We start from the raw sequence: 23716 nt of genomic DNA, 5'->3' as shown, positions 1-23716 counted from the left end.
CAAAATAATATCTCTATCTCTGTATTAGCACAAATGGACCACATTTACCCTCCCTCCTGAAATATTTTACTTAGCAATGACTACAAAAATGACAACATCATTCTATTTAACAATGAAATTAAACAACTGCTATAACTTCCACATGTAAGTTGTAAGAATTGTGTTCATTCAACGTTAGATGCCCACAGACTGGATCTAGTGTTTGTACATAAAAAGTACTCAACAGGTATTAATGAATTGATGATACTAATTTGTGACAAATGATCGGGATTAATAAGTCTTGAAAAACAAATACAGCAGATTCAAGAATACTATGCACAGTATGTCCTTTTATAGAATATTTTAAAACTTCCACAATAATACTACAAGCTTCCAGAGTCAAGCATGTAATGGAATGGTGATTACTGAATTTTATACTGGCAGTGAGTGAGGGCAATAGCATCAGGGAAGCATATAAGTCCTCAACTGTTCTTATTTGGAGCCAAGTAAAAAGAGGACAATGGGCATAAATGTTCATTACCTTATTCTCTTCTTATCTACCTATTTACATAGTTTTTAAAAAAGCAAGCACCAGACATTTTTGCAGGAACAATCAGCAGTATATTAATGGATCAACAGGATTTACCAGCTAATTATCTATTTTAAGAACATTATTAATTTGAAGATCAATGATCTATGCATCTTTTTTTATAATTGCAATATATAGCTGTGATGCTCCTTAGATTTTTTAATAAAATGGATTTCCATTTATTTGAGAATATTTCAATTACAAGAAAATTGCCTTGCATTGCTGGATTTAGTCAAAGCTGCTTAAACTCCCAAACTTTTAACATCAATGACTGATTGTTTATCAACACGAAGAGTAGAAAAGACCAAGAATTTTGTTTTTTGTTTGTTTAATCCTCACCCAAGTGTATTTTTTCCATTGATTTTTTTAGAGAGAGTATAAGGGAGGGGACAGAGAGACATTGCTCTCACATAGATTGGTTGACTCCCGCACAGTCCGACGGGGTGGGGGATGAAGCCAGCAACTGAGGTACGTGCTCTTGATGGGAATCAAAACCACAACCCTTCGGTCTGCCGGCCAACGCTCTAACCACTGAGTAAAGCCAGCCAGGGCAAGAATTCTGCTTATTATTATAGCAAAAACTTTCATGGTATTTGACAGAATTCAGAACTCTTTTTTAAAAATGGGTTCATATATGTGAAACTAAGCCAGCCAGGATAAAGTCTTTATTTTTTTTAAAAAGAGCCTGGCCAGTATGGCTCAGTAATTGAGCACTGACTCATGAGGTCAGGGTTCGATGCCTGGTCACAGCACATGCCCAGGTTTTGGGCTCAATCTCCAGCAGGGGGCATGCAGGAGGCAGCCAATTGATGATTCTCTCTCATCATTGATGTTTCTCTCTCTCTCCCTTCTTCCCTGAAATTAATAATAAACAAAAGGAATGAAAAAAATTAAGCAACCAAAAGATATTTCAAAAGATGTAATAGCAAAATATAGGCTGTCCCCCAAAAATGTATACACAAACTTTAACAGCTGATTCTACTACATTTTGAAAATGAAATGTCTTTTAATAAACATTGCTTTTATAATTATTCAAAGTGAGTATACATTTTTTTTTGGACACCATGTATAAAAACTGAAGCAAAGTGACAGAATGCTAAAAACTGCTAAGCAATGGATTGAAGGAACTTTGATTCTATCCATCTGACATTGCTAATGGTCCTCTTTGTCATTCTATTGTTATATATATAAAACAGGTATGATAATTAAAGACTGGCCTTGCAGGACTTAGTAGAAGTCTAAAAGGAATTATTGAAAAAGTCTTCAAATGCTTTATAAATACTATTAACAAAAACATTTATTTTATTTTTGTCTTTCTTCAGTGAAAGTGTCCTTTTACATCAGACTGCTTAATATTGTTTCAAATTCTCAGAGATCTTAGCTTTCTTCCAAAATGATATTCCCAGTGTATCACAATATTTCTGATTAAGAAAGATAATACTAGAACTGTGCTACTTGAGGAAAAAAGAGAGAGAATTGCAGCACAACTGGTAAAGTTCCTAGACTTGGTTCAATCAAGTTATGGATCATCCAACTGACATACTTTGTTACTCCAGCATTTTCAAGCTTTATTTGGAAAACATATTCAGTGTGAGATTTCTTGTATAAAAAAGAAGAATTAAACTTCTGTAAACATTTGCAGTGCCAACTATTTCTTTGAATAGAGATTTTTCCCCTTAAGAGAGCTGCTCCAGTGAAGAATTGTTGCTTACACGTTCATGTCCAGACTAAAAAAGAAACTCATTGTTTTTCTATGAAGACAGAAATACCCAAGTAATGTGAAAGCTTTCTGTAACCAGGGACTGCCCACCTACTCCACGCATGTAATCACGCCCTATAGATTCCTGATGAATTAAAAATGTTCTCCAGTTACTCATAGCTCATCAGATGTGTTGTTCACCTTTGGTAATTGACATTCTTCACTGGTATGACAACTCTGAAGGATGTCCTTGTAATGGTTCTTCAGATCATCATACAAAGAAGCAGTTTCTTGCGAGTCAGCCAATGGTAACACCTTTTCGTTCAATAACAACTGCACTCGGAATTCTTCTTTAGCAGTCTTAGCATTTTTACAATGGTAAAGCACAAATATCAGGTTTGAGGCATAAGGTACAATGTGACCACTTCGGAACTTCCGATGCATTTGTTCCTTGTAATTGTAAGCTGTGAGGGGCTCCTTGTCTTTGAAGTAGCCCATGAGAGAAAGCAGTGGAAGAAGAGTCTCTGCATGACCAAACTGAAGGATGACTGGAGAGGAAATTGGCTGAGACCTTAAATGAGAAATTGAGAAAAAATATGTCTATGTATCCATGTCATAGAAAATAATACCTACACTTAGAAGCATAAAACATTCTCATCAACAAGTGTTTGTAAGCCTCTCTTCTTAACTGGTATACATTAAGTAGGGCACCTAAAGCCTTATATTTATTTCCAAGAAGCATCCCCTTAGGTCTGAAGTTACAAAGCAGTACCATTCAGACCATAGCTATATTCAATTTCACCTGCATAAATATTTTTCAATTTTGCATTATTTGTCAGTATTTCAAAATTGGGAGATTTCAGATTCTTAAAAATCCAGATTTTTTTTGGCTCCTCTTGAAAAACTGAAAGACCTGGCAACATAAATATTCCCACAAGGCAATAATCAGTATAACAGGAATGAGGATTACCTTCCAGAGTGGACATAAACCTGTTACACGGGACATACGTCACTCCACGCTGTCTAACATAGGATATTTCATTACTTCCCAGATCCCTTTATACATTTGAGCATATGCAAGTCAAAGCTAATACCACTTCCATAATGTAAATATAATGCAATTTAATAGTGATACAAATTAAAGGAAAACAAATACTGGTTTACAGTTTAAGTCCTCTAGCCATGAGACAGTACCTCCAAAGCTAGGAACCACTCTAAAAATCAATGTTTTTTAAAATTTCATTCTTCTTGATTTTTGCATTTCAAGAAAAAATTCAGAGCTCACTGAATGTCTAGTTTGGGTTTTAAGGGTAAGAAGCAGAATTTAGCACACTTTTAAATAAATTACTAGCTCTAAAAGAATGTTAAATATTTTTTGCATTAACTCAAAAGTATTTCTATTAAATAACAGCTTAGACCAGTGATGGCGAACCTTTTGAGCTCAGTGTGTCAGCATTTTGAAAAACCCTAACTTAACTATGGTGCCGTCTCACATATAGAAATTTTTTGATATTTGCAACCATAGTAAAACAAAGACTTATATTTTTGGTATTTATTTTATATATTTAAATGCCATTTAACACAGAAAAATCAACCAAAAAAATGAGTTCGCGTGTCACCTCTGACACGCGTGTCATAGGTTCGCCATCACTGGCTTAGACGATATCACTTGTCTCAAACATAACTGCTTTTCTTCACTATTCTACTTTACAAGCTGAAATTCAACTTAGTGATCCTTAGTGGTTCAAGTGTTGAAACTAGAATATATATGACAAAGCAATTTTCTTCAAGGCTCCTTAAGAAAGTAGGAGTAATGCCGAAACCGGTTTGGCTCAGTGGAAAGAAAGTAGGAGTAAAACATCTAACTCATAATTATGACAAAGGAGCAATGACAATACAGGAGCAATGGAGCAAACACAGTCTTTTCAACAAATGGTGCTAGAATATTAGACATCCACATGCAAAAAACAATGAATTTGGACACAGACCTGAGACTCTTCACAAAAATTAACTAAAAAATGATCATAGACCTAAATGTAAAACTCAATACAATAAAACTCCTAGAAAATAACAAAGGAGAAAACTTATATAACCTTGGATATGGCAATGACTTATATATATAACACCAAAGGCATGATCCATGAAAGTTAACTGATAAGCTAATCTTTATTAAAATTAAAAAACTCTCCTCTCCTAAAGTCAATGTCAAGAGAATGAGAAGACAAGTCACAAACTGTGAGAAAATATTTGCAAAAGACACCTATGACAAAGGACTGTTATCTGAAATATACAAAGAACTCTTAAGACTCAACCCAATTAAAAAATGGCAAAAACCCGGCTGGTGTGGCTCAGTGGTTGAACACGGATGGACCAAAGAACCAAGAGGTTCTTGGTTCGATTCCCAGTCAGGCCACATGCCTGGGATTGCAGGCTCAATCCCCAGTGGGGGGCATGCAGGAGGCAGCTGATCGATGTTTCTATTTATCCCTCTCCCTTCCTCTCTCTCTCAACTCTCTCTCAAATTAATAAAAATATATATTTTTTAAATGGGCAAAAGACCTGGAAAGCTCCCCAAAGAAGATATACAGATGGCAAGTAAGTAAATGAAAAGGGGCTCCACATCATGTCAGTAAGGAATTACATATTAAAACAAGATACCACTACATATCAAAATCCAGAAAGCTGACACCACCAAGTACTGACAACAGGATTTCATTCAGTCACTGCTGGTATGAATGCAAAATGATATAGCTGCCCAGCTGGTGTGGCTCAGTGGATAGAGCATCAGCGTGCGGATAGAAGGGTCCCAGGTTCGATTCTGGTCAAGGGCACATGCTATTGGCTCTATCCCCAGTAGGGGGTATGCAAGTGGTAGCCAATCAATGATTCTCTCTCATTATTGATGTTTCTATCTCCTTCTCCCTCTCCCTTCCTCTCTGAAATCAATAAAAAAAAAAATATAAAAATAAAATAAAAGGGGCTTAATGGTATCTTATAAAAAAATGATATAGCCATTGTGGAAATCAGTTTGGTGGTTTCTGACAAAAGTAAACATACTCTTGCCACATGATCCTTATATTCCTTGGTATATTTGCAAGTGAATTAAAAACATATCTACACAAAAACCTAAACATGGACATTTATAGAAGCTTTTTTCATAACTGTCAAAACTCAGAAGCAACCAAGATGTTATTTAGTAGGTGAATGGGTAAATAAACGGTGGTATATCCAGATAATGAAATATTCAGTGCTAAAAAGAAATGAACTATAGAGCCATGAAAAGACATGGAGGAAACTTAAGTGCATATTACTCAGTGAAAACAGCCAATCTGAAAAGGCTGCATAGCATATGATTCCAACTACATGACATTCGGAAAAAGGCAAAACTATGAAAACAGTAAAAAGATCAGTGGTTACCAGGGGTTGGGGTGAGAGAAGGATGAATAGGCAAAGAACAGAGGATTTTTAGGGCAATAAAAACTATTATATAATACTACAATGGTGGATACATGTCATTATGCATTTGTCCAAACCCAGAGAATGTACAACACCAACAGTGAACTCTAATGCAAACTATTGACTTTGGTGATAACGATGTTTTGTTGGAGGGTTATTAATTATAATGTACCACTGTGATATAGAATGCCAATAGTAAGGGGTAGGCAAAGGAGTGTACGGGAACTCTTTGTACTTTCTGCTCAATTTTGCTATAAACCTAAAACTGACCTAAAGAAGAGTTTATTAAAAACAAAACAAACAACAAAAACCTACTGACATGGGGATATATGTGACTCAAAAGTGGGTATTTTTATTCCAAAGAGTTAACATAATCCGTCTTAAATAGCTGCTCATGCTTATAAGTGTTTACCCTTTCAGATGACTTACATTTCAAGGTTTCTTTACAAAGTAGCATTAAATGGAAAAACATTTCTATTCTAAATTACAGGCAAACATCAAAAATCTCCATTTTTACTTATATACCTTCAATTAGTGGGGGTTAAAGAGTTATGGAATTTGTGTGTGGCCACAAATACAGTAGGGCTTTTTTATTGGTTTTTATAACTCTAAAGTTGTCAGAGCAAATACAGGAGAGTCTTTATTTATGATCCAATTTTCATCAGAGGCCATTAAAGGTATATGCCAAGTTTCTGTAAAATAAATCCATAATTTCTGTTAAGTGAGTTGGTTCCATTTCAGGAACACACTATTTTTTGCTCTGCCTCACAATAGAGAGTAAATCTTAGAAGTGTCACACATCTTCTAGGCTCTAATTTACTCCAGTTAGTCCAATTACTATTTGAAAGAACCTAATCTCCAGCTTGTCCTTGAATTCTATACCCAAGTCCCAAGGAAGGACAACCTAGAAAATGCAAAGTATCAATACAAATATAAGAAAACAAGTGATTAATCTATGTGAATGTATATATAGAAATACACTGTTGTAATCAATGTTTTAGGGTTGAGAAGTGGTCAAATCCTCTCATTTTAGAAATAAGGAAAAGACAAGTGAATTGCCTAATGTTATCTAGCAAGATAAGAATGCAGTTCTCCAAATTGTAGCCCTCTTTTACTATTATAAGTTGGTAAGAAGATTTTATTAAACCTTCAATTAAAAATGAAATTTAATTTGAAGTCTAAAATTCTGCTGTTAAATAAAGGTTGACTAATATATGTATGTTCAAAATAGGTAACATTCCAAAAAAGCACTTCAAGTCATTCAAAAAGATCAACCAGAAAAACAATCAATAGTTTGCATGTTTTTCCCCTACGTATACTCAGCTTAGATCTTTCTAAGCTCTTAATTCAAGTTTCACATTCAACTAACATTACACAAGGGGTGTTTTTAAACATGATCCACATAATCCCCATACTTATGTAAGTGCACAAATAAGCAACATGAACTGCCAGAGATATGAGGAGCTTTGGGAAGAAAATTAACAGGAAAATTTTTTATCTTCTTATACATCTGATTGAAATATCAGCTCCAATGAGGCATCTGAAGAAGCATCTGTTTGACAGCTTAACACAAATGTAGAACTAAAATGGCTCAAACATAAAAATTTTTTTCTCAAGCAAAGACATAAAAATAAATTCTGCTTCCATTCAAGATGGAATAACAGGAACCGATTTACCCTTCTGCCTTGAACTACTATAAAATCAGACAAAATATACGAAAGAGCATTTTTCAGGCATTCAACAATACAGTAAGAGTGAAGGAAGGCAAATCAGGTGAACTCCAACAACTGTCCCAGATTACTGCCTGGAGTTTCAAGGCTGCAGCACAGAGAAGAGGAGCCCCCCAAAATATGAAAAGATGCTCAATATGATTAATTTTTAGGGAAATGCAAACTAAAACCAAATGAGATACTATTAAACACCCATTATAATGGCTATAATTAAAAAGATCTACTATACCAAGTATTGGCTAAGATGAAGAATAACAGGAATTCTCATACATTGGTGGGAAGAGATTGGCAGTTTCTTAAAAAGTTAAACATACACCTATATATGACTCAGCTATTCCAGCTCTCTAGATATTATCCAAGAGAAATAATATGCATACGTCCATATAAAGACCACAAAGGTCCACAGCAGCTTTATCTGTAATAGCCTCAAACTGGAAACCCAAATGTCCATCATAAGGAGAGTGGAGAAACAAATTGTGGTGTACCCATGGAGAGAATATTACTCAGCCTTAAAAAGGAATTAACTACTCATAGCCACAACAACATGGATAAATCTCATAACACTGAGCTAAGTGAAAGAAGCCAAACCAAAAAAATGTACATATTATATGATTCCAGTATATAAAATTCTAAAATACCACACAAATTAATTTATAGTGTAAGAAAGCAGATCAGTGGTTGCCCAGTTTGGAATAGGGGTGGGGGTGGAAAGTAGATTACAAAGACTCACAAAGAAATCTTTGCATGTGATGGATATTTCATTATCATAATTTTGGTGACAATTTCATGGGTATCAACATATATATAAAAACTCACCAAATTGAACACTTTAAGTATGTGCTGTTTATATCAACTATACCTCAATAGAGCTATTTAAAAAAATCAAAAATATTAAGGGCTCATATGCTGAAGTTAGTGACAGAAGTTTTCAGTAACCAAGCTCTAAGATTCCTCCCTCCGTTAAGCCTTTACCAAACCCCACAGTTCAAATTTATTCTCCTCCAGCATTTTTAGTGGTTTTACAAATATCCTCCAAACCAGACATGAGTTCTTTGAGACAGTAATTTAAATGTATTCACCTTCTGCCTGCGTAAGCTGTGTTAGAGTGGAATGGGAGTAACACTGAAATTTAGGAAAGCACGTAGGAGGCAGGTGCTAAAATCTAGGAGAAGATATTAGCTAGCATAAACTGAGGTGGTAGTGATACCTATGTAATTAGCTAGGTATTACTACTAATAGGAAAGGAGCAAAGGGAAGGCCAGACATTAAAAGCATGGCCACTGGGCAGCTTGCAGATCACTGGGGATAAAGGAGTCCAACAAAGGGGAGACAGATGCATGTACAGTGAAGCTGGGGTGACTAGGAAAGGTACTTGCCTATCAGTCAAGCCTGGGGAACCATGGATTGGCCAGAATGGGTGCAGCCAATGCAAGCCTGTGAAAATTTAGGAAGACATAATCCCTAAACAAAGGAATCCTCTCTTACTGCTCTTGGCTCATGGAGCTCTCTTGTACCGATTCTTTACATTTCCCCTGTATGGCCCACAGCCATGTGGACTCCACACACAATGGACTAATGGATTGAAGTTGGGAACACAAGCTAAGCTAGCCTGATGCTGGACTGGAGAGTGCAAATACGGAACAAAAATTCTAGACACTGGCTCTGATTATAGCCCTACTAAAGGCAAAATGGGACTCCTTCCTTGGTGGTACTGAGGGAAATGAAAACTTGGAAACTAAGGGGCTTGAAATAAAACTTTCCACAGAAATAAAACTTCCTACAATATCTCATCCTCCCCCGTGAGTCTCAGAAAATTCACTTTCTTGGGATATCGCAAGAAGCCCACTCCCACTAGCAACAGATGGAGATGTGGACCCCCTGCTCCCACCATAGCAGCAGCAGTGCGGGGTGAAGGAAAGTGGAAGAGATTGATATAAAACTGGAAGCCAAAAGAAAAAAAAATCACAATATTAGGAGGTGCAGAGGATGAGGGAGACGGGGTAAAAATGATGCATCGGTTTGTGGCTTGGCTGCCTGGGAGGATGATGGTGTCATTGACTAAGACAGGGAATACTAAAGAAAAAGGATGTGGATAGTCTTTCAATATCTACTGAGCATTCCAACTGCATTCCACACTTGTTCATAGGCACTGAGGAGAGAGCGGTGAAATAAACAAAGTTCCAGGTATCACAGACCTATAGTCCATGAGAATCAAAAAGTATCTTTCCAGAAGCAACTGGCCATTTGAATCTGCATTCAGAGTACATTGCTTTTTACCTCATTTAGTTAGTCTCTTTCAATAACTAGCACTAAAACTGAGGTGGCACCTCCTGGTACACCGAGTTAAAATTCCCTGGAACACTAACTTCAGAAAGTTAGCAAAAAGACCAGCAAGAATAGGTTCTGAGGACTTAGAATCTGCATGCATTTCTAAGAACTTTAAAAGACAAAGCTCTCCCATTATAATGGGCTAATTAACCAAATGGCTATTTTATACATTTATTTCAATGCTGCCATCTTATGTTACAATATGGAACTACACAACCTTAAAAAGCCATACCCATACCCAGTGAAATGTGAAAATACCAGAGATTGAGAGTCAACGAAAAGTTAGAAAAAGGATAATGAAAGTTATTTAATGAAAATAAGAAATATTTATAGCAATTAATTTTGGTGTTTGAGAGTATCACTCACAAAAAAAGATCTCATGAGGCAAGCAATTACATTCCAGAATATAAACTTTACTTGGAAAAAGCAGGACAGAAATATACTGATAGAAATAATGGGGAAGGAAAGAGTAGAATAAAATCCAGGTACATCACATTTCTTTCTTAAATTCATTGTTTTTCTAATCATAGCTGCTCAAACAGTGGTTAAATAGCAAATCTAGCCCTGGCAAGAAGATAGAGCCAAATACACAAACAAAACCTATTTTTAAAAATAAGCTTAACTGGGCACACAGAATAAACTTCATGCCCTGGCCAGTGTGGTTCAGATGGTTGGAGCATCATCCTGTACTCCGAAAGGCCTTGGGTTTGATTCCGTCAGGGCATATGCCTGGTTTTACAGGTTTGGTGCCTGGTGGGGGTACATGCAAGAGGCAACCAATCAATGATTCTCTCTCACATTTATGTTTCTCTCTCTCTCATTCCTCTCTCTCTCAAATCAATAAACATGTCCTCAGGTGACGATTAAAAAATAAAATTATTTTTTAAGTTTTTACCTTTTTTTCTGTTCAACTGCTTTGTCCAAGTGCTGAAAGATATCCTGAAACAGGATGCAGCTGGATCGACTATTAATAGTATACCCATATCCTCTTTTCCAATATTGTTTCAGATCATTTAAATATTCTAATACCTAAAAATAAAAATTTCAAAATCATTTTTTAAATCATTACATTTTTATTCATGTAACAGATTCCCTAATTTACATTTACCATTTCAATTACTTACTAATTGGACTCAAAGATTTATGCCACACAGAGATATATGTTGACATATGAATTTAAATTGTGGGAATGTAGAGGACAGCATGCAGAAGCAAGTTAGACCTCACAGCAAAAAGTCCAGCATCCAAAACAGTTCAGAACAGTGCGTTATTAAAGACATGTGTTCACATCTTTCTTCTAAAATTATATTAAGATGATAGCAAAGATATATACAGAAAAATAAAAGATATACATGGAATATTATTACAATACAGAAAGATGCCAAAATTAGATCAGGAATTTTTAAGAATTTTAGAAAGGTAGAAATCAGACAGAAAATGAGTTACTTTGATTAATGTATTAGTTTGGCAAAAATAAAAGGAATAGAACTAGGCCAAAAATATGGAGAACTGGTGCTGCTAAAGGAATGTATATTGTTGTAGAATGATATTCAAAGGGCAAGTTGGCAAAATCCATAAAAACATATATCTTTAAGACCCATTTAATTCCATTTCTAATAAAATAATATTCACAGAGGAACACAAGAGAGAACATACAAGAATGTCTTACAGCAGCACCTACAGGAATCAAAAAAATATTCTTGAAAATACCAAATATCATTAATAGAGAGTTAACTAAACTATAGTATACACATACAATGGAATACTATGCAGTTATTAAAAACTCTACACTGTTGCCCTGGCCAGTGTGACCCAGTTGGTTGGGAATCATATCATACACCAAAAGATTGCTGCTTCAATTTCTGGTCAGGGCATTGACCCTGGCTCGATTCCTGGTAGAGGACACGCAGGAGGCAGCCAATTGATGTTTCTCTCTCTCCCACTGGCCTTTCCTCTCTCTCTCTCTCTCTAAAAAAAAAAAAAAAAATCAATGAAAAAAATTTGATATTGTAGATCTACAAGTACTGACACAGAAGCTCTCCAAGATATACTGCTGGTTGAGAAGAGCAAATTAAGAATAAAAATAGTAAAATGACCATTTGTCTACACGCAGACAGTAGACTGTTTACATTTCTAAGAAATGATACAGATTACAAATAGCATAGAAAAGGGTGGAAAAATATACATCAATTAACAACAGTAATTAATCACTGTGGAGTGGTCTTGAATTGGAGTTGGTGATTAAAGTAGCTTTTCTTTACCTGAAATTTAAGCTTTGTACTCAAGTATTATTTGATCAGATAAAAACCAAAACTAGAGAATTAAAACCTATAGAGGTACATGATGAGCCATTCTTCCCAAAAGAGCCCCTAAGCAAGCATGTCAAACTTGAGGGCAGTGGGCTGAATGCCTGATTTAATGCTGTGAGTTTGACATACTTGCGAGAGAAACTAAGTACAAGCCATAAGTTTAAGAGCAAGAGTAGGCTAGTGCCATATAACCAAAACAAAACTAAACATTTATTAAAGAGGCAACTAAATCATAAAGTTAGCAAAAAGTCCAAGGTAAACATTTTTTTACAAGTAAAAAAAGAAACTGAAATAAATACAAAGTTCTATCAAATCTATTCAGAAAATAAAACAAAAATGGTATCAGAAATGAAACAGTAGTTATAACTGGAATTTTTTTAAAAATCCTATTTGCACTATTAAAACTTTACATCAAAAAGACTTCAGCTTGGCTGGTGTGGTTCAATGGTTGAACATCGACCTATGAACCAGGTCAAGGTTCAATTTCTGGTCAGGGCACATGCCCGGCTGTAGGCTTGATCCCTAGTGTGAGGTGTGCAGGAGGCAGATGATCAATGATTCTCTCTCATCATTGATGTTTCTATCTCTCTCTCCCTCTCCCTTCCTCTCTGAAATCAATAAAAATGGTCATATATACCTATATATAGCTACAAATATAGGGCTTTATTAAGACAAGTGTGAAAACTTGAATACTGTACATTAGATAATATGTAGATATATATATATATAATATGTAGATATATATATATATCTACACTAATAAAAGAGAAAAATGGTAATTGGCGTACGGCGATACCTTTTTCATTGGCTAAACAGGGCTATATGCAAATTAACTGCCAACTAAGATTGGCAGTTAACTGCCAACTAAGATTGGCAGTTAACTGCCAACAAGATGGCAGCTAATTTGCATATGTAGGCCCCTGGGGCCGCCTTTGCCCTGCCCCCCAGCCATGATCGGAGAATCAGGCGCCTTTGCCGCCCTGGCCAGTGATAGCAGGAAGTAGGGGTGGAGCCAGCAATGGGAGCTGGGCACAGTCGAAGCTGGCAGTCCCAGGAGCTAGGGGTCCCTTGCCTGGGCCTAAAGCGAAGCCCACAATCGCGGCGCCCCCCGTTGCCACTGCAGGTCCCCGCTGCCTGGGCCGGACGCCTAGGCCAGAGGCGTTAGGCCTGGGCAGGGGCGGAGCCTGCAACCGCGGGGAGCTGGGGGTCCCCTGCCCAGGCCTGACACCTCTGCCAGAGGCCTCAGGCCTGGTCAAGGGGCCGATCCAGTGATTGGTGATCGGAGGGTGATGAGGGTCAACTCCTCTGGCTGAGGCATCAGGCCTGGGTGGGGGGCGGAGCCGAGGATTGGGGGGATATGATGGTCCCCTTGCCCAGGCCTGAAGCCTGGGTCAGAGGCGTCAGGCTTGGGCGGGGGGTGGAGCAAGCGATCAGAGGGAGATGGGGGTCCCCTGCCCAGGCATGATTCCTGGGCCAGAGGCCTCAGGCCTGGGCGGGGGCCAGAGCCAGTGATCGGGGGGAGATGGGGGTCCCCTGTCCAAGCCTGACACCTCTGGCGGAGGCGTCAGGCCTGGGCAAGGGGCCGATCAGGCGATCGGAGGGTGATGGGGGTCAATGCCTGGGGGGTCCCAGTATGTGAGAGGGGGCAGGCTGGGCTGAGGGACACTCCCCCCCCCAGTGCACGAATTTCGTGCACCAGGCCCTAGTATATATATATTATAGTTTGTTATGGTAATGTAGGAGAATCTTCTTGAGATGCATGCCCAAGTATTTAAGGGTGAAGTTTCTTGAGGTATGCAAAAGAAAAAGATTACATGTATGTGGTAGACAGAATAAATGACCCCCAAAGATGTCTATACCCTAATCCCTAGAACCTCTGAATATTATCTACACTAATAAAAGACAAACATGCAAATTGACCATACCTTTGCTATACCTTAAGCCACACCCACCAGCCAATCAGAGCGACTATATGCAAATTAACCCAACCAAGATGGCGGCCGGCAGCCACGGAGCTGGAGCAAGCAGGAGGCTTGGTTGCCCCAATGATGGAGGAAGCCAAGCTTCGCGCCTGCCCGCCCTGGCAGGCTCTGAGCTCCTCTTAAGGCTACAAAGTTTCAATTATAGAAGATAAATAAACCCCAGATACCTGCTTTCAGCCGGCTGTGGCCACAGAGCTGAAGCGAGGAGGAGGCTGGGTTGCCACTGGCAATGGAGGAAGCCAAGCTTCCCTCCTGCCCGCCCTGGCAGGCTCTGAGCTCCTCTTAAGGCTACAAAGTTTCAATTATAGAAGGTAAATAAATCCCAGAAAAAAAAAAAAAGGAGAGAAAAAGGAGAGGCTGGGAGTTTCCATCGCCGGCAGGATTGGCTAGTCGGAAAATGGCCCTCAGCCCCTCACCCAGGCTGGCCAGGCACCCCAGCGGGACCCCCACCCTGATTCTGGACACCCTTCAGGGCAAACCAGCTGGCCCCCACCCATGCACCAGGCCTCTATCCTATATAATAAAAGGGTAATATGCAAACTGACCCTAACAGCAGAACGACTGGGAATGACTGGTCACTATGACACACACTGACCACTAGGAGGCAGATGCTCAATGCAGGAGCTGCCCCCCGGTGGTCAGTGCGCTCTCACAGGGGGAGCTCTGCTCAGCCACAAGCCAGGCTGATGGCTGCCAGTACAGCGGTGGTGGTGGGAGCCTCTTCCGCCTCCTCAGCAGTACTAAGGATGTCCGACTGCAGCTTAGGCCTGCTCCCTGCTGGCAAGTGGACATCCCCCGAGGGCTCCCGGGCTACCAGAGGTATGTCTGATTGCCAACTTAGGTCTAATCCCCCAGGGAGCGGGCCTAAGCCAGCAGGTGGTCAACCCCCGACGGGTCCCAGATTGTGAGAGGGCACAGGCCAGGCTGAAAGAACCCCTCTCCCCCCAAGTGCACAAATTTTTGTGCACCGGCCCTCTAGTTTTACATAATAAAAGGGAATTTGTGATTAAGTTAAGGATCTTAAGATGGAAAAATTATCCTAAACCAGCCGTGGGCAAACTACGGCCCGCGGGCTGGATCCGGCCCGTTTGAAATGAATAAAACTAAAAAAAAAAAGACCGTACCCTTTTATGTAATGATGTTTACTTTGAATTTATATTAGTTCACACAAACACTCCATCCATGCTTTTGTTCCGGCCCTCCGGTCCAGTTTAAGAACCCATTGTGGCCCTCGAGTCAAAAAGTTTGCCCACCCCTGTCCTAAACTATCCAGGTGGACCCAATATAGTCACACAGATCCTTTTAAGTAGACATGAAGGACAGTCAGAGCAGAAAACAAAACCATGGAAACAGAGGTCAGAATGATACAAGGAATACAGGTGGCCTCTAGAGACCAGAAAAAAGGTGAGGTGAGGAACCTTTTTTTGCTAAGGGCCTTTGGATATTTATAACATCATTCACAGCCCATACAAAATTATCAACTTAAAAATTAGCTTGCTATGTTTGGTCAAACATTTACTTAACTCACCCCTAATGCCTTGGAAGGACCGGAAGTCCCCCACTCCCACCCTAAAGCCTCCAGAAAAACACAGCCTTCCTGAAACCTTGATTTTAGCCCTATAAAATTCATTTTGGAATTCTGACTTACAAAAGATAATAAATTTATGTTGTTTTAAACCACTAAGTCTAGGTAACTAATATATGTAGAAAAAAGCAAATGTAGCAAAAGAAAGGTTAACAACTGGTGAATATAGGTGAAGGACATGAACATTCATAGTATTATTCTTACAGTTTCTGTTGGAAATTTTTCAAAATAAGTTGTGGGAGAGGCATTCATATGCAATAAAGAAATAAAAGGGTAATCTTAAAAAGAAAAGTAAAAGAGAAAGGCCAGTATAGAATCTTAGTTATAGGGGTGTTCCTGAGTCACCTGATAGTTCTATCCTATATAATAAAAGTGTAATATGCAAATCGACCAAAGGGGCAGAACAAATGGTCACTATAATGCGCACTGACCACCAGGAGGCAGACACTGAACACAGGAGCTGCTCCCTGGTAGTCAGTGCGCTCCCACAGGTGAAGCACTGCTCAGCCAGACAGCTGGCTAGCCCAGCAACAGTGGTGGGAGCTTCTCCTGTCTCCGCTGCAGGCGGGCAGTAAGGAACAAGGGGTCCCAGACTGCAAGAGGGATGTCTGCGTGCCAGCTTAGAGATCAGGCCTAAGCTGGCAGGCAGACATCCCCCAAGGGGTCCCGGACTGCGAGAAGGTGCACTGGGCCTCTAGTCTCTTAATAGATAAGGAAATTGAGGCACAGAAAGATTAAGTGTTACTTTGACCAACATCTTAATTCCAGGGTTTTTGTAATCTATCAAACTATCTCCCAGAAGAGAAAGAGAAAATGCACAAAAGGAGAGTACAATGTTTAATTGGAAAGGGATTCAAATAGGAAAAGGGAAGGAAATACAAGTAGGCGACACAAAGATGAAGCAGAGGCTGGCTATGATCTGAGATGTATGTCTTTACTGCAGAGAGTGGCTTGCACTTAATCCAGAAACTGTCAGTCTCAGAAGTAAGGGACCACATGGAGAGCCACTGGGAACAGAAAATGGGCAGACAGCAGGGGGCCAGATGGGCACATGCCAACTATTCCAACAACTGCAATAACTTGGGCAAATGAGTTATTCTTTTGTTAAAATTCCCTTTTTGCCAACACCCTTCAGTCATTTACACAATACTGAGAATTACTTTAATTCTGCTCATTGGCTTTCTTCCCTAGAGCAGTGATCGGCAAACTTCGGCTCGGCAAACCGCGGCTCTTTGGCCCCATGAGTGTGGCTCTTCCACAAAATACCGACTTCTGCGCATGGGCCATGAAGTTTCAATCGCACTGTACGTGCGTGACCGCACCTGGTATTTTGTGGAAGAGCCACACTCAAGGGGCCAAAGAGCCGCATGTGGCTCGCGAGCCGTGGTTTGCCGACCACGGCCCTAGAGCAGTATGTGTAGGGAGAAAAGGGAAATGTACTATTTTGACACATATATAAATGGTGACCATAAATCTCAGTTTATATCTATACCAGCATACTTACTAATGGTGCTCATTTCACAAAGTATCCCAATTTAAAAGACAAATTTTATGATCATCCTAAGCAAAGGGCATAACAAAAGAGGGAACACAAGTAAGTTTCTGAAGTGATGAGCTGTGGGCTATTAGAGGAGATAAGAAAGATACTGGGTACCCGGGACAAAGAAAAAGATCATCATGACACTCAGGATCACAGAGAGAAAATAGAACACACCGATTACTTTTGGTGCTCAGCATCCTACAGTAACCATCTACTGAGGGCCCTTTCCCCTTCTTCCAACTCAGCCACTAAGCCAGTGATGGCGAACCTTTTGAGCTCGGTGTGCCAGCATTTTGAAAAAACCTAACTTAACTCTGGTGCCATGTCACATGTAGAAATTTTTTGATATTTGCAACCATAGTTAAACAAAGACTTATATTTTTGATATTTATTTTATATATTTAAATGCCATTTAAAAAAGAAAAACCAACCCAAAAAATGAATTCGTGTGTCACCTCTGACATGCGTGTCATAGGTTCGCCATCGCTGCACTAAGCCCTAGTTCCACACTGACACCATACCACATAAAACCTGCTTGCTGGTCACTTGTCTTTGAGGAACAAAATAAGGCACTCTTTTACCTTCAAAGATACATTAGTTCTCACCTTAAAATCCTGCTTCTATCTGGCAAATAGTATACTACTTTTCAAAGTTTGAGGTTAAAATTTGAAGTTAATTTATTTTCACATGGAATATGGAAGGTTTCATATGTATGCAAGGGATGAAGATGATTAAGGTTTCAAAAGTCCATATTCCTTAATGATCCATACATACAAACACCCTATCTCACCCCCAGAATTCTATCCAATGCTGCAATCCTCAATACTAAAAAAAAAAAAAAAAAAAAAAAAAAAAAAAAAAAAGGTAATGCTCTCCTACCTCACCTCTCTGGCTTCTAACATCCCAAAACTGGTCAGAATTTACCTCCCTTAAAGTCACCAGAGGCCTCTCTACAAAGAAGGCATATGACTGAGGAGGAAAAAATATGAAGTAGGCAGAAAGAAATTGTAGATGAATTACTGCCATCACCAGGTGGAACAGAACTCAATTTATCATCCAAACTGTTATAAAAGAAACAGACATTTGGAAAACCATTCATCCTCTCTGAGCCTTGGCTTCCTATAAAAAGGAGAATTTAAATTATATTAGCTCTATAATCCTCTCCAGCAATAAAATCTGATATTGGGTTAAATTCATTTTTAATTGGGTGGACCTAGAAATCAAATCACAATGGAAGAATGTTTTCCAGAGTTTTATGAACCCTAACTAGTTATAAGTAGGTAGGCCCTATCTGAACAAGCAAAATCTCTCTTTTGTTAAGAAAAATTATGAGTTAGTCAAAGATAGTTAATATTCCCTACTCTGCTTATTTTTTTGAGAAGATACTTCAAGCAACAATAAATCATGCAAACAAGCAAAGAAACTGCAAAATTAACACTTACCATTGCATCATCTGTGTCAAAAACATCACACCAAGGCGATTTAACACCTTTAATTGCCAGGTCAAATGAACAGGTGAAAAAAGCTACCTGAATCAAATCTGGGGGGGGGGAAAGGTAAAATTTGTAGGTTACTACTTTGCAATTTTTCAAAGGCTAAATATCTACAGAATGCCATGTGCAGCACAACTGAAGAAACTGGAAAAAGTTAGTTGTCAGTTTCTTCCTGGCTATCAAAGATTAAGGCTAACTCTGTATAATCCAAAGGGGAGGAACTGGAACTGTCAGGAGAAACCACGAGGATATCTAAATTTCAGCCCAATTAAACTAAAAAGAATTTGGACTACAATAGCTCCAGCCCCAGGAGTCAGGCTTGATCCCCAGTAGGGGGCGTGCAGGAGGCAAACAATGGATGTGTCTCTCCCTCTCCCCTCCTCGCTCACTAAAAATCAATTTTAAAAATCTAAAAAAAAAACCCACAAACAAAACAAACGAACACCAAAAACTGGCAAGGAATGATTCAAGTGGTCCATTCACGACCATGGTTACTTGTGGAGAGAAAAGGAGATGAATGAGATCCTCCAGCAGGACCAAGAGACCTCAATATCCCTAAAGCAACTAACTGAAGCACAGTATTAAAATCTGATAAAAATAATTTGTGGGTATAACAACATTCATTATATTAGCCATTATTATTATGTATATGCTTGAATTATTTCCTAATAAAATAAATAATTTTTAAAACTGGCAGGTGACCAACCAATTTGGGGAAAGAGGAAAAATTCAAGTTTAAAATGCTAGCTTAGTCTGGGCATTTTCACTTGTTTGATCCTTTAAACGTTAAGCATTCAGTCTCCATGACTGACAGATTCCAGTCTGCATTTTTTCTCCAGCATCTCCTACTTCTAGTCTTTTGGAAATTTATTCAATATAATGAAATCCACCACCTTTGTATGCATATTTGTCAACACCTGCTCTATGCATTATAAATTCCTAAAATAAATTACTATTTTTCTTAACTTCCCATTTCTAAGTGACCCTATGTCCTGGTTTTCCACCTGCTTTCCTGGCATAATTATTAATAATGTCACTTTCACCCTCCAAGTGTCCTAGGTTGCATGATAAACTACAGTCAGCTCATCTCCACTGCAATACCTTATGACAGACATGACTGTCCATTTTCTCAGCATCTCTAAGTTTAAAGCCTAAAGAAAAAAAAAAAATCACATTACTGTGCCTTTCACTTTCTAAAACTTATCCCTTTCAAGACATGAACATGTACTTCTGAATTGCTTCAAAAGCACTTTACAAGGAGATAACACAGAAAAAATAATTTTTGTTTTATATATAATGCTGAAAGTTGAAATTTATATACCTCTGCCCTCAAAAAAATTCCAGAATATAGTAAAAATCCTGTACATTAATTCACATAAAACTCAAAGAATTTCAATCTAAAAGTAGTTAAGCATGACCGAAAACATATTATTTTCTGACTGTAAAATCAACTGTGGATCTTTTAAAAGGAATAACTTTATTCTTCCATATTTTTTTCCATTTTCAGAGTTCAAAATCCATTTAACTACTTCAGAATTCAAATGAAAGATAATAGGCACATTACCTGCATTTAAATTGTTGACTGGCACTTGCAAAGTAGCTGCAACTTTTTTTAAAATGTTCTGCATTTCTGGTCCAGTTTTGAAGGCTTCTACATGATAAAGAGCCGTATCATTCCTTTCCACTTCAGTTAAAAACTTTTCACAATGATCAAAGAACCTCATTAGTTTATCATTAATTCTTGGAGGTCCACATTCCATGTCTGAAAAGACATAAGCGACAATTTCAAATTATTGAATGTTTTGTGTGAAAAGGAACACTAAAAACCTATTTATTCATGTTTGAAATAAGCACACATTATTCAAGAAAGACATAGGGCAAAACTACTCCCATTTGTAATAGTAATTCATGAGTATATGCTAAAAAGACTAAAGAAACAGAGTATCAAAGGTAAAAAGTGTTATAACAATACTACACAATGAAGATAATTTAAATGAATGTCTTCGTAAAGCAAAAAGTCATAAAAGTCATAAAATGTACAAAAATGTATTATGTAAGTACTGTTTCTGTTAGGCACAGAAAACTTGAAAAACTAAAAATTAGCAAAATTTCTAATTACATGGTTAGAGATCATTCAACAGAAAGAATCTATTTTTCTACTCTAAGCCAAAGTCTAAACAGAACGTTTATTTTTTTAAATTAACTTTCTCAACCCTGTTTATTTCACAAAAGACTATGCTTGGGACAAAAACTAACAATAGCACAAAATACATCTACACTTTTGTTTTTCATTGTGCTAGGAGCTTCTGATTTGGTTTGTTTTCTAACTGAAGCTCCCAAAAACTTCCCATTTAAAATTTAACAAGTTATATTATTTCCCCAACTTGGGAACAAGTATGTATTGGAAAAGCATTCATAATCATGCTTCAACCATTGGGATGAATTTTAAAGGAAAAGAACACTAAATATACGATTTCTGTATATAAAATGAGAAAATTAAATCTAGTTACACTGTTTTGCTATAGGTGTGTGTGGAAAAACAAATATACTAATATATATATATATATATATATATCTCCATTGCAGGTCCTGAAATGGATAATTCTGCCCACTTTAATTGCATATTAGATTACAATTCTTAAGAAAGCATGTTAACTAGGAAAACAAGTCATCTTTTTGTGATCTCAAAATACAATTTTCCAAGTGGATCTGGATATTTCATCCATGCTATTATCTAATACTGCTGCTCTTTAAACAGAAACAAAGGCATCGTTGTTTCTGTAAGAATACAAAATTTAATCGTGTCCTCCCTCAAAAGCCCAAATGTACACATATTATTATTTATTGTATTACTTTCCATATGAACAACTATAAACCTACTTTTACCCCACCTTGCATATACAGTGCTATACTAAAGTATATTCTACTTTCAACATTCAGTTAATTTAACTGATTTATGGGGAATTTCCACTCATATTAATAGAAAAGGCCTAGCTGTAACAAAAGAGCACAATTCAACAATGACTAATTCCAAGTCAGCCAGATGAATTACCCACAGAGCAATGACATGACACACAATCCATGGAAGAACCCCTTGGTGATGGCTGAACTGTTAAGGATGCTACTGGAGAAATGAGAAACCAATCTACTTCATTTTTCACTTGGACTTTGAAACTAACTGATGTCTCACCTCTGACCTTAAAACGGATCAAAAAAGTATTCACACTCAATCAGGTCTCCAGCACAAAAATGTTATGTCTTTATTCTTACCCTTAACACCTTTTGTCTTCCGGACATAAAGTATAGTGTCAGTCGCCTGTGACCGGGCGCTTAACGTGTTAAGTTACAGACAAACAGAAGTTATTTATATCGTGTAAGGGTTAAGAGACAAGCTCTAAATCAGACTTTCTGGGTCCATACCTAGTTATATGAAATTAGACGAATTATTTACTGTTTGTTTTTCAATTTCCTCATCGGATAGGGAGAAAATACTATCAACCTCAGCGAGCTGTTGCACACATAGCAGGTATTAAGTGTTTGCTATTAGTACTAACTGTGTCTATTAAACATTTTCTGAGGTGGGGAGCATCATTCCTGGGAAACAGAAGACCTGGGAATGAATCTGGGCCTGAGCCCACAAGGCATATTCTTGGGCTCAGCTGTCCCACCTTTAAATTAAAGGGCCCCACCAGATGATATCTCAACTTTTGCAAAAGAGTAAGTAATGGAATAAATTAGTAAAGTACTGCGTGTTACCATGGACCACAGCTACAATGAAGGTCACTCTAGAGTAAATATAAGAACAAAAAAGAAAAAAACTGAGCAGTAAAGAAAACTTGAGAATATCTTCCTAAAATAGGTCTAGATTAGAACCAACATCTGAAAAAGAATGGTAAGTTAAAAAAAAAAAAGTCCAAATAGTATCAGAAACAAAGCCTGAGGAAGAAAGTCCTAGAACGTATTTAAATGTGCCCAATTGTAGAACGGGCAGCCGGGGCGGGGAGAAAAGGAGGGTTTGTTGCTCAGAGGGGGCAATTCGATTTTGGGACTGGATGGTCAAAAACGGCCCCACTCTGTCTCTTTTCCTATTGGATCCCCTAATGTCTACTACAACGTCCCGCACGTGGAAGGTGCCATATTCATACCTGATAAGTGAACAAATAAATGTATGTATGAGAAGCGAGGGAGCCAAGTCCAAGTCCAGACCAAACCATGGGATGGGGTTCGAGAGATGGGGATCGGGAGACAGAGCGAAGTGAGAGGCTGGGATTGGGGAAGTCCGGGATCTGGGGGAGGTCTGAAGGCGAGAGGTGGGGGGAGGGGGGGAACAGGCAGGGGACTGGCCCGGCGCCCCAGAGGTCACCTGCGACGTCGGGGGGCGGCAGCCCGGGGTGGAAGTGCTGCCACAGCCCCTGCAGGAAGGCGGCGCCGCTCTCCACGCAGCGGTGCTTGGAGCTGGTGATGAGCTGCAGGCGGCCGTAGTTCTCGCGGCTGAAGAGGGCGGGGAAGAGGGAGGCCAGGCGCAGCGCCAGCTGTCGCATGTCCTGCCGCCCCTTGTCTACCAGCTGCCCGTCCATCCAGTCCGCGTACCACAGCGGCCAGGCGGCCAGCGCGGCGCCCAGGTCACCGCCGGGCCCGCGGGCCTCCAGCAGCCCGTGCAGCTGCCGCAGCTTGCGGATCTGTTTGGCCGTCGGGTAGCGGGTGCCGTGGCGGATGAGGCCGACCAGCTGCACCGGGGTGCAGGTCTCCTCCAGCAGCTGCGGGTCGCGCAGCGGCGCCTCGGGGTCCCGCCGCAGCCTGGGGTTGGCATCCTCGTAGCGAGTTTTGGTGCCGAAGTAGGGGCTGAGCGCCGAGACCGCGGGGTGCTCCGGCTCCAGGAGGGAGCAGCGCGAGAGCGACGAGAGCAGAGCCACCGCCAGGACCGCGGAGGGTGCCGTGGGAGCCCCGCGCAGGCAGCGGGCGCCGCGGAGCATGGTGCGGGCGGCCCGCGGGGGGCGGTGAGCGGGCGGCAGCCGCTGACTTCCGG

At 39.4% G+C, this 23716-nt stretch overlaps 1 protein-coding gene across 1 annotated transcript; it reads right to left on the bottom strand.

Moving 5' to 3' along the window:
• Nucleotides 1-309: 309 nt before the first annotated feature.
• On the bottom strand, nt 310-23698 carry MINPP1 (multiple inositol-polyphosphate phosphatase 1). The gene is made up of 5 exons (XM_081104298.1): nt 23054-23698; nt 20255-20452; nt 18640-18737; nt 10677-10810; nt 310-2838 (listed from the first exon to the last, which is right to left on the bottom strand). Exons 1-5 carry the CDS (start codon nt 23661-23663, stop codon nt 2442-2444), a joined length of 1437 nt encoding a protein of 478 aa, XP_080960424.1. The 5' UTR covers nt 23664-23698; the 3' UTR covers nt 310-2441.
• Between the last annotated feature and the right edge of the window lie 18 nt (nt 23699-23716).

Source organism: Myotis nattereri (assembly GCF_964212035.1).
Source record: "Myotis nattereri genome assembly, chromosome: 13".
In the NCBI taxonomy this organism is placed as follows: domain Eukaryota; kingdom Metazoa; phylum Chordata; class Mammalia; order Chiroptera; family Vespertilionidae; genus Myotis; species Myotis nattereri.
This window is presented reverse-complemented; position numbering and strand designations above follow the sequence as displayed.